General features: G+C 35.5%; 1 protein-coding gene across 8 annotated transcripts in view; it reads left to right on the forward strand.

Annotated features, from left to right (window-relative positions):
* Positions 1 to 12627, forward strand: part of SGK3 (serum/glucocorticoid regulated kinase family member 3) — a 50485-nt gene that overhangs the window by 18029 nt on the left and 19829 nt on the right. For 6 of the 8 annotated variants that reach the window (XM_088130563.1, XM_088130560.1, XM_088130564.1 and 3 more), the window contains 2 exons: positions 4705 to 4807; positions 8861 to 9066. In XM_088130563.1, coding sequence (XP_087986689.1) covers positions 8989 to 9066 — 78 coding nt within the window. In that variant the 5' untranslated portion in view covers positions 4705 to 4807; positions 8861 to 8988. Of the gene's footprint in view, positions 1 to 3256; positions 3373 to 4704; positions 4808 to 8860; positions 9067 to 12627 lie in introns of all 8 variants that reach the window. The other 2 variants (XM_088130562.1, XM_025167558.2) reach the window with 1 other exon arrangement.

Consider the following 12627-nt stretch of genomic DNA (forward strand, 5'->3'; position numbering starts at 1 on the left):
CTGTGATGTTTATTAAAAAAAGATTTGATGACTCAATGAATGAAAGCTTTGTGTATAGTAATGTTTGTAAGAATGCTGGCAGATATCCCTGCAAACCAAAATTTTTTCTGCCTGCTCAGACACTGATAAGCTACTGTTGACTCTACTTCAAAGGGAAGTGTCTGGTTTGGGGAAATGTTGGTTCTGAAAAAGCAAGACTTTTACAGTCAAGAAAGTAGAACAAGATCAATAAATACATATTTTGCATTTATTTTGTTTAATTAGTTTAAACATGAGATTATCCATTGCCAATCTGGAATTTCAAATAGTATTGTTTGAGAGAACATGAAAAATTAGTGAGATTTGTTTTTTAATATAATGAAAATATAAATATTTTCCAGTAGGAAATGAATATGATAATGTGTAACCTTCTGATGGTATTTGCAGGCTAACAAATTATATTCCAGATAATTCTAAAAACCTATGCAGGTAGTCCTCGCTTAACAACCATTCATTTAGTGACTGAAGTTAAAACAGTGCTGAAAAAAGTGACTTGTGACCGGTCCTCACACTTACAACTGTCACAGTGTCCCACATGATTGTGATTCGGGTGCTTGGCAATCATTGCACATTTACAGTAGTCACAGTGTCCCACAGTCATGTGATCACCATTTGCAACTTTCTTGGCTGGCTTCTGACAAGCAAAGGCAATGGGGAAGCCAGCAGGAGGTCACAAGTTGCAGTCACATGATGTCTTGCTTAACAACTGTTGGTGATTTGCTTAGCACATTTGGGACTGCTGGAACTGCCATCACTAAGCAGGGCAGTCATGTGATGTTTCACTTAACAACTGCTTTGCTTAGTGACAGAGTTGTCAGTCCCAATTAGGGTCATTAAATGAGGGCTACCTGTATATGGTTATTTCAGCAGGCCATAAAACATTTTTGTTTTTGTTTTGCTTTATAAATTTTTTTTTAAAAATCTTTAGAAATCTCACAGAATAAGGTTTGTAACAATATATATGGAATTATGTGGAATGATAGGGGCAGAAAATAAGCAGCACACCTAGGCAAGTCCTTCTATCCATGCACTGCTTGTGACCTTTCCAGAGACTTGGGATGGGTCACTACATGACACAGCATGATGGACTAGAAAAAATCTGATCCTTTTGTTCTCAATGAGAGTTTATTATGTGGAGCAAGAATAATATGTATAGATTAAGTAAGGGCAAAGATTTGGTGACTGAAGGCCACATTTAACATTTTTTTGGAAGTGGGAAGATTGCCATGGGTGGAGTGGAGTTACATAGGAACTGCTGTACAACGAAATAGGCCTGTTTAATAGCAGCAGCCAGGCAGTCATGCCCTATTCTGTGGTACTTATTCTGTTCTTTCTTCCCTCCTCTCAAGTCAGTGTTCTGTGGCCACTGAGTGCATTCAGTCTTCACTGGACTGAAGCATAATTACTATAATTGTAATTACAAACAATTAATTATATTTAGGCCATTTGTTTTGTACTCCTGCACACTTTGGAGTATCACTATGTTTGCTGGCCTCCCTTTTAAACATGAACGGTGCATATCTAGTTACATCAAGATCCTTATTTTGGAAGTGAAATCTTGGTGTAGGCTTGATGAGAAATAATACATTGTGTGGTCATTAAAATACCATATAAGTAAGAAGACAATGTATTGCTTTTAGCATGAATATAAACTCACAAAAAGGGAGTATTTCACTGAAGGAAATAAATTCTTTTTCCCACTTCCTTTTCTACCCACCTGCAGCTGAGTGTGAGGGTGGTCCTATTTGACCCAGTTTGACATTCCAACTTAAAAGCCTGATATCCCAATCTTTAATTGAAGCTAAATTCCACTGTTTTTCAAAGAAGAGGAAGAGGAAGATTGACAGTTTAAATGACAAGCAAGAAAGATTTGCTGAGTGGGAGAGCCAACAAAAGAGTTTTCACTTCTCTTGGATGATTACTTCCATATTGGTTGAGCCTTCCATCGAGAACTAAGGCTTTACATTGCATTTGCCAATACTACTTCTTTCCCACCCCACCCATTTTTACCTGCCAGAAAATTCAGGTGTCAGAACAAAATACAGCAGTGCTAGCAATGGCTTAAATCAGAAAAGTTGGTTAGTTTTATGCCTGGATTTGGGGGAACTCTTTTTGTTATCATTACTATTATTCAGTTCACTACAGCACCACACGACAGCAGCAAATAATGCCTCTTATGCACACTCTTATAATGAACAATACTGAGGTTGATGCTTCTTTCCAGATTTGGCTCTTTGAGATGGGGGAAAGATGGAGACTCACACTGCAAAAGAAACCTGGCTGTATAGTATGGGTAGTTTGTAGCACTAAAGGATCATTTGGATTTCCAAATTGCACACCAACATGCCACCATGATGCTTAATCTATTCTATATCAAAGAAGGTGGGGGTGATTTTTTTTAATCCATTGAACTCTTCAGTAGATTAAGTTCTAAGAGAAAAAATGCTTGTCTTCAAATCTGTAGTTTGAATAATAATAAAGATTTCCTTGTTTTATGTTAATGTGGTAAGGTTTTGACCTTGTTTCTATGTGTCTGATGAATTGCTAGTCTAAGTATCAATGTGAAACTCAGCGTACATTCCATTTACCGAAGCAACTAATGAAGGGAATTTATTACTAGGCAACATGTCTTGATCCACATTGGGAATGATAGGTACACATACACATTCAAGGAAACAGGCAATCTGAAAAGGTATTTTCCATCTTTAGAAACATGGAAAGTTTTAAGTTTGCATATTTAGAAATATATATTCAGCCTGCTTCATAGTAGTGGATTATGTGTGGTTTCAGTCCCTTAATTTTTATATAAATGATATTTTCAGTTCTCCTGTTAACACTGAGGGTAGTTGGGATGAATAACAATTAGATAAATTTACATCATTTAATCTGATAAATCCCATTCAGTTCTTTTAAAGTGCTATAAAATTCTGCAGTACAATTTAACAATTTGTAGTATGCACCCTACCCACCCCAATGATTTCTGTCATTTGTGTACTCATTGTTCAGATTGTAATTTATTTGCAATGCATGGAGTACTTCTACTGATTTGACAGCTCAGACATTCACAAAATTATACACAGTAACCCAACAAGGTCCCTTGCTGCCATTTTCATTCCAAAGAGTTGTGTGATAGAGCTAATAAGGTCTCTCTGTCTGATCGATAGAAAAATGCAGAAACTAACTCTCAATCAGTTATATGCTTCTGTCTCTTCCTCAGTTTTCATGGACATATGAGCAAAAATCAAGAAGTTACTTTGAATATGTGAAATCATACAACAGAAGCAAAGTGTCTGTTCTATGGACATTGGAATAAAGAAGATGCCATTTACTTGTGTCAGTTTCAATTTATTTTATGGCAAATAAATGGGATTCTTTGGGAAAAAGTGGAGGGATACCAATATTTTTGGCTGCATTTGTACTTTTTTTATTATTGAAACACTTTTGATGTAGATATAGTTAACTAGGAATTTTGTAGCTCAGTCACTAGATACGTTATTCATATAATTAGGTGCTCAGCAGATAACTTCCCCTTAATTTGATCATTATGTTTTGAGGAGCTGCTCCGTCACTTAAATCATTCTGTATTTCAGTTTATAAATAGCATTATCCTGATTATTAGTGCTTTAAAGATTTCTGTCTCATGAGAGAGCAGTTATTTCTGGCTTTTAAATTAGCCTGAGAAAGACAAACCTTTATTTATGTTCTGCCCCAAATAGGAAAACTAGTGGTAAGTGGCCCAATTCATTTTCAGGTCAGTCCCACCACTAGCAGAGTGAGAAAACATTACAACAGTCCTTAACTTGTGTTGATGACAGAGTGCTACCTTCCTGCTGTGCTTAGGCAGCACAAATGTCTTGAGCCAACTTTGCTCAACATTAGCTGTATGCATACGCTGTTGTTTTTATTGGTGGAGCAGTGTAGGTATTGAAATAAAAATAAAATTGAACATTGATTTCACATTTGCAGGAAGTCCTGGAACAATATGAAGACAAAAATGAATTGAAAGCAATAAAAAATGGTTAATTTCATTATTTCCTTTTTGCTTCCCGTGAATCAATAAGAGCTATGCTGCAGGAGCTGTTATGGCAATAGAGCATTCAGCAGAGCCCCATCTCCTCAGAACAGCAGCAACAGCCACAAAAACAGACTTTTTAATGAAAAGAGAGTATTCCGCTGAAGCTGCCCAGCAATAGTCATAGCTGCCTCTTTGATTAACTGGATAGAAGTGTGTGAGAAGCAGTGTATTTAATCTGAAATGTGTACTATAAATGAATGCCTATATAGTATTTGCAAGGCTTTTCAGAATCTGGAAACACCATATAGTACAGTAGTTGGGCCTGCAACTAGCAACAGTCATCTGGGTGATTGACAAGATTAGCAATGAGTCAGCAATTTTAAGTGGATAGCTGGGGAAGCAAATGCTATGACGCAACCTAATATTTGAAGTTCCACAGTTAAGGAATTGGTTTATTTTCACTAACTTTAAGTAACTGTTGTGTCACATGAGATAAACTGAGCAGACCTTTTCCTCACATATTCACTGGGAATAATAACCTGCACTGATAATAGTCTGAAATGTTGAGATGCTGTCAAAGTCATAACCAAGCTATTGAATTTTCCCTGTCTAAGTTGCCTCATTGAAATTAGCCTTTTTGCTGTCTCTAGGTCTGCCGTATATCTGTAATCAGTTCCAGCTGTGACTTGCAGACTCCTCATCTTTGATATTACCTAACTGTGGATTTGTATCCTATTCCTGAGAGACTGAAAGGTAAGTCATATTCCAACTTTTGGGCTTTTAATTGTTTTTCTTTTTTTAATTGTGTGCTTCTAAAATGCATGATAGAAATGTTCTAGGTAACGAAAACATTTTACTAAAGTACTGAAAGGAATAGAATAGCAACAACTGCAAATCTTTAACAGTCCCTAAAGTCTTCTAGAAATTGTATTATGGACATTATTCATACCCTAACATGTAAGATGTAAATCAAAACTCTGTGTGGGAGCAACATTAGCCAGAGAGGAAATTCCCATCTAAATTAGTAAATGTTTACTGCCGACTTACTATCTTTCCAGCCTTGAATTTCATTGTACATTCCTGGGCTGTGAAGAATCTGTTACTTTATACCAACTTTCAGAGCTCCTTGCTAGCTCTTAGATTCACCCAGGCTCAACACACACTTGTTCCTTTGTTATCTTTTGCAACATCAAGACCTCTTATTCACTAGATTTTTATGTTTGCCAGATTTTTCAGCATGTTGGAATTAAAAGCAATAAACTGATTGGCCATGGTCCACTTTAGTATTGGATGGCTAATCTAAAATTATAGGAGAATGGCAATAGCTAAGGAAACTAGAAACAGTAATAAAGTATGAAAATCAAAACCAATATTCCTGTCAAGGAGGCATCCTGGGCAAAAAAAATAAAAAATAAAAAATCCTAGTTTAATTAATATTTAGAGACAAGTACTACCCAAATAAATATTTCTTGAAGGGAGAGTATATGTTTATATGTAGCATACTGTTTGCTGTTGCCAAAATAGCCCAAGGAATGTGGAAAGAGGCTTTATAGAGACCTCTCTTAAATCTTACCAGGCAGAATATTCCTCCAAATCTTATGGAGCCCAGTAAGTCCTGGTAATTGCAAGACCACTTATAGTACTTTCAGGTATTGGAATGCCTATGAAGCTTCCCATGTGATTTGAGATCTAATCAGCTCTAAGTCTCAACTACTACTCTTGTACCATGAGTCAAGTGGTCCCTCTTCAATATTAAATATGTTTTTAGTACACAAAAAATAAGCTTTGGCAAATCTGCAAATTCAGCCGCCTGATCTGCGAAATATTAATCTTGTTTCATTTCTTCATGAAGACATTAATATGCGTACTATCTTTACATTGAAGAAATGAATATCTAGTTCTCTATACTATAATAAGACCTTGACTGGATTAAGAAAATGTGACAGTTGGATGAAACAATGTTTTAAATCATAAGCAATGGCAAGAAACAACAAATTAAAATATACACCCTCTAGGAGATGTTGAAACCAGTGTGCTGCAAGATCTGTGACATCTGTTTTTAAAATTATTCATGGATTATCTACAGAAAACTCTACAATCTTCCATATAGGGATGCTGCATTAGTTTGAAAGTAGATGTGGACCTCTGTGTTCCACAACATAAGCAGTATTGAAGAATTGAGCTGATTTATATCCAACTTAGTTTCTGGTGCAGTTTTAACTGCTGCAGTACTAGGATTTTGTTGTTGTTTGTTTTTTATATGCTGTGGTGCAGTTTCTTCATTGAAGGGAAGTTTGTGTACCTCCTCTTTTTTTGTGCATAATGAAATCAACTGTAAATACTTTTAATTGCTATGGTGAAAAAATTACATTTTGTTGCTTATCAAAATATATTGCATTCCTTAAACTGTTTCTCTTAAATTAAAATAACTGCTTTATAAAGCTTAAATTTTCCAAAAACTAGTTGAAAATAAAGTGGATCACTGAGATACATAATTTATAAACTGGATGTTAAAACAAATCTCTTAACTGGATTTTGAAGTGCTTTGACATCAGCCAACACAAGCATGGGTGTCTCCACAACAGGAAAATTGCTTAATGTAGGCATGTTAGAAACACTGGGGAATACATGCAGTCCAATAACACTTTTCTTCCTTAAGACAGAAAATCTATACATGTATGTTCTTCAAGAAGCTACATATTTTAAATTGGCATCTTAAAACTGTACCAGTCTTTTTACATTTACCATGTTTTCTTTTGATCTGTGCTTATATTAGGAGGCTATGCATTTGGGATTATTGGTAGGGAGAGAGTTAATTAGCATCTGGCTTTTCAAAGGAGAGTCCCAGGCTGCTTTAAGGCAACCTATGATATTTTATATTAGGCAGAAATTAACTATTCTGGAAAAAAAAATGTTCTGGTTTACATGTCACACTAAATCATAGGGTTTTGTCTGTTTGGGGGCTATTTGTTGTTCAAGCCCAGCCATGGTGACTTATAAACCATGTTCATGCTGTAGTGTTACATGCAAATTCAACTGTTGTTTTGAATTACTATTTGAAGAATACAGCAAAAAATAGGCTGACAGCAGCAGGCTGTCAGCAAGTAATTGGCAATTAATGGTAGAAAACAACCCAGCCTGGCTGGTTGGCCTGTTTTTTGCCAGCAGAGTAAGGAACAAGATGTGCTTTCACAGCATCTGAGCATGCACAGTGACATCATTATGCAAAGCCCACCCCATAAGGGTGTTCCAACAGTTATATAAAGGAGGAGCTCATGCAGTGATGTCACTGCAAGGTGGACTTGTCATATCTTGTCCTGCTTTGCAGTGGAAAACCCAGTCTTAGTTAGTTGCCAGTTGCTTTCTGCGCACCTGTTAAGGTGTTGCACTGACTTATAAAAGCCTAACCAGTTTAGAGCCTCTCTCTCTGAGGGAACCATCTCTCCTACTACAAATGTTCAACTGTTACAGTCTACGAAAGAGGCTTTTCTGAAGATTCCCGGCACTTTCAGAGATCATCTGTCAGGCACACAGGAGAGAGTTTCTCCTGTGTTGCTCCCAGGTTAAAAAATCCCACTTGAGAGCTGCATTTTACTGCTACTCTCTCAATCTTTAGAAAAGCTATGAAGATGCATCTCTTTTTGCCAAGCTTCTAACTGTTAATTGATGCCAGTAGATGGAATATATTTAACCCTTCTCCAAATTAAAGATATTGTGCTATGTGGAAAAGAACTAATAAGAGAGGAGATAATTTAAATATAATTCTAAGTTTATCATTTTGGAATGGTGTTACTGAGATTATAAGTATATTTATTTATTGCCAAAATAAATTTAGAATAAAGTATGCCATTCCTAAGTCAGCTTTGCCACATCCCATGGCAGTTGTATTAACTCAAGCATACTTCCAATTGCAGAAGTGCCTATTGCCAGAGGGTTTCCTGAAAAAGATGATTTATCCATTGTATTCTTAGTTTTAATAACAAAGCAGTCTTAAGATATTGAACCACCAGTACCAGATGTTAATAGTACTACTTTCTTCGAAGAATATTCTTGCACTGTGAATATGCTGGATTATTTAAGAAGGGGGAAGAATAAATTATTAGGGATTAAATAATTAAAATTATGAGGACAAAGGCTACACAGCTTGAAGTTCCTTACTCTGTAACTGCCACTACCTTGTTGAAGTTAAAATTTCTTTCTATATAGTACAAATGCAAAGTTGCTAACATCCATGGTAATTATTCATTGAAAAGAAATGTGAAGCTCAGTGAAATCAGTGGAACTCCATTTCCTGGATAAATAGGCATTGGATTTGCCTGCACATAAGTGCAAGTCACTAGACAGTAAATTAAGTGAAATAAAGAAATCTCGACTATAAAAATCCACCTTCATTCTTCTATTCTTTACCTGCAGCTGCATAAAAATGTGAGCCTATATGTTACTCTTTCAATAGGGATTTATGAGTTTTATGAGCCAGCAGAGCATATGAAATACATAATTATTGTTTCATGTCGCACTTTACATACATGTTGTAGTAACAGAAGTATTTCAGAGTTATAAATGCCTGATACATCTGCTATAGAATGTGTATTCAAATATTAAAAACACATTTCTGTGTCTGTATTTATAATATATAGACACCTTGCTATTTTTTTAAATTTTTGAATACTCCTGTTCTATATTCACTTTATACACTTTCATTTTATGGGGTGGGAGTGGGAGTGAATTTTGAAAAAGTCAGTTTGTGTGCCTTCATGAACCATACCAGTTCTTGCTGATCCTTTTTAACATTTCATTTTATTTAAGGCTTGCATGATGGAAATTAAGTTTGCACAAGAACGACTGTGTGTTTTAAATCAATACTGATGATACTTTCTACATCCTGTTATACCCTGGTGTGGTGGTCTTGAATTTTTGCTCAAAAACAACATAAAATGGATCTAAAGGAAAGCTGTCCAAGTGTTAGCATCCCCAGCTCTGATGAACACAGAGTGAAGAAAAAAAGATTTACTGTAAGTATGGAAACAGAAGGTGCTTCATTGTATACTCAATTTGGTATTCTCTTAATATGTACCTGCTCAGTTTGGAGATGCTTCAGTGCTACACAGATGAGGCCAGATAGGCCTGTTTTAACCTCTCTCTCAGGGTCCTTCCACAAGGGCTTTGGCACCAATTCCAGATCAGCTGTACATTCCTGTTGTCCCATGCTGTTCTCCACTAGGCAGCTGAGGCAATTCATTTCTGGGTCAACCATGGTACAGCATATATTGCAAGAAATCTGGTTTTAGTTAGTCTACAGTGCTGGAACTCCGTGTAGCTTGGGGATGAGCTACATTCTCACTAGCAGGAAACCCCACCTCCTGGCTCCTAGGTGCTCTCCAGCATGTAATTGATCTTTTGAGCACCAGAGCTATATAGAGCAGAGAGAGGGTACTATGGAACTGTGTCAGCGCCCTCTCATAATGATAGTAATGATGTTTTAAAAATCACCATAGTATGAAGAGTGGTAGGATGCTTGTTAGATGCCTTTTTTTCCCTGACTGCTATAAGAAGTAGATAATAAGTATCATATATTTCCTCTTTTAAACTAATCACAGATTATGTCTGAAATGAATGAACTCTGATTAGTTCAAACTAATGTTAAAGCAATCTAGAATCACACCATGGATTATCAACAGATTAAACTGGGTTGCTTATGTCAATAAGCCAGAAATACATTCTACATTATCTAGAGTTCCCAATTTGGACATAATATCAAACAGGTCAGACTTCTGGGGGAGGCATGGTGAACTAAGAATGTCTCTGAAAGAGTGGAAATGATGACTGTGGCAAAGACCAAAGAACTGGCAAGTAGACCGGTCCTTCAGAACCTCTCTGGATAAGATTACCCGTATATGCTTCAGATGGCTGCTCCTCATAAGGAGACCAGAGGACAACAGTCTCTTGCAGGTTTGAGCACCAGGAGATGAAGGGATAAGCCATCATGCTCACAGCTGTGGTGGAGCCTTTTAAAGGACACTGGATTCGCTAACCTCACTTTCTAATCACTTTCAGAAATTACCTATTTAACTATCTTAAGGCTATTAGAGATCTTAGGAACAATAAGTTTGAAAAGCCACCTGGTGAGTTTATCTTCATTCTTGAATTAAAAAAAAATTAACCATAAGTTTAAGAATTTAAAGAATTGGAAATAAATGGCAAAAAGCTAAATAAACCTTAATCCAAGAAGGTTAAAAATGAATTAAGGTTCCAGACAAATTTGGAACATTGAGACTTTTACTATAAGATTATATAAAATAAACAGCTTTTTGTGGGCACCAATTTTTTAATCTATCTTGAGTCATAATAGATATTTGAGAGAGATATTTTCAGAAACTGGACACTAGAGGGGATTAAAGATTCCAGGCAGAGGAGGAAAAGGGGAAAAAAGTGAACTTCCCTTTGGTTTTGGTTAGTACGGGGATTTACAAAATGACACAAAACTTTATAACATTTGAAATACTCTAGGAGATTTTCTATGAATGGGGCCAGAAATTAGCAGCTAAAATATCAACAATGATGTCTACTTTTATGGATTCACTATGTCCAAAAGATGTTAAGGAAGGAATGACAGATGTAAAACAAATTTTGCCTGATGCAGAAATATTAGAACCAGAAATACTAGATAATAAAAAAAGTGTGGATTATAATACAGAGAAGGCAGCTAAAGTGGAAACACAAATGACAAGCCAAGAGAATGACCCAGATAAGGACTTTCTACTGGATATACAAAAGAAGTTGGTTAAAGCTTTGAAAATCAAAGTGGAAATACAAATGATAAACCAAGAGAATGACCTGGATAATGGTTTTTTACTGGATTTAAAAAAGAGGTTTGCCAAACCCTCAAAGAAGCCTTTGGAACAGGAAAAAGAAAAATGGAAGAGAGACCAAATCTTATGACAACATCTGAATGATTAAAGATCAAGATTGTCAGAAGTAAAAGGAAGGAATATAAAGTTGGTTTGTTTGACCAAGGTTAAAATAAGACATGTTTCTATAAAGTTCTGGTAACCCTTTATGGACTTTTTGTTGACACTAGGACTGAAAAGTTGATTTATGGATTTGTATATAGATAAAGGAAGGGTTATGGGAAGAAGTTATATTTGTTTGTAACCTTATAGGGGGTAAAGAATTACTAAGTTTGTTTATACTTGTGATGAAGATCAGAAGTCACTTCTCTATATATTTCTTTTTCTTATTTTCTTCTTTTTCTTTCTTTGCACTTTTTATTCTTTCTATTTCTCCTTCTCTGAATTTAGTTTGTATTTACTTTTACTACTGTAATTAAAATCTTCAATAAAAATTATAATTAAAAAACAGGTTATTTAAGTCTTAGATCAGTTTCCATTTTCCATATGGACATGCCAAGCAGAAAAGTTTATGAACCTCAGGCTCACTTTTATCCCTTCACATAACTCTAAACTGGTCCAATCAAACCTATTAATACTTAAAATAGTCCAGAGCCATAAATGATTTCATGCATATGCATACTGCATGATGTAAAGTACATAAACATATTCAGCCTAAAAATATTGTCACATACTTATATTAGCTTAAAACTTTTATATTCTGTGTAGCAGCTCAAATTTAGGGCCCTGACTGACTACTTATTTAAAAATCAGAAAGAACATAGACAAGTTCTTTTAAAAAGTCCTTTAAATACAAACACATTAAATTACATCATTTCCTGCTTTGTTAGTCTTGGTACTTTATGCTTCTGTTTTCCTTTAATTGTTTCCTGTTCTTTCTTCCCCATCCGATTTCAATAGCTTCTTTGGATCTGGTTTCTGTTTTTTGTCTATGTATAATTTTAGCTTTGTGTTTTCTTTTTAATTTCATCAGTGAGCAAATTATTTTTTATAATGTCTGTTGATAGAATTTGTAAATATTTCAGGTTGTAAAGATGACAATGTAATATTGATCTCGCTTCTTACCACAGTGTTTAACTGAATAGCTTCATGAAGCGGCTTAATGGCAACTAGCGTATTGCTTTTTCTGCTCCTCTCAAGAGAAACGTACTAAATACATTTGGACATTGCAATTTTTTTCTGTTACTGCATTGTAGCCCTTCTTATCTCTGTGAAATAAAGAATATTAATATAGCAAAAACAGCTGGAACTCAGGTTGTTTCTTACCGTTTAGGCCTGTCCAGCAGACCTACATAATAACATGTGCTAGAAATGCCTCCTCCCTTTCTAGACAGTTTGCAGTGTTATCAAGTTATGCTTTATGGAGATTGGTAATGTTGCTTCAAAATAAAGCTGTGTTCAGATATTAAAAGGAAATAATTTCATCTTAAAAAAATAGTTTCACAGCAATTTCATAGTATTTCTCTCTCTCTCTCTCTCTCTCTCTCTCTCTCTCCCTCCCTCCCCCCCCCCAAAAACAGCCTATGGATATTTTTAGAAAAATGATTTAGAATACTTAAATCTTTTTTAGAATATTGCAGACATTATACACAATAAACATAAATCTGCAACTTAGCCTAGCTCGTCTCTCAGGCATGACAGGGGAAATCAGATAATTCTCTTAGT

Source organism: Python bivittatus, unplaced genomic scaffold (assembly GCF_059951505.1).
Source record: "Python bivittatus isolate LINGU-HERP-01145 unplaced genomic scaffold, Pbiv_v1 ctg000840_np1212, whole genome shotgun sequence".
Taxonomy (NCBI): Eukaryota; Metazoa; Chordata; class Lepidosauria; order Squamata; family Pythonidae; genus Python; species Python bivittatus.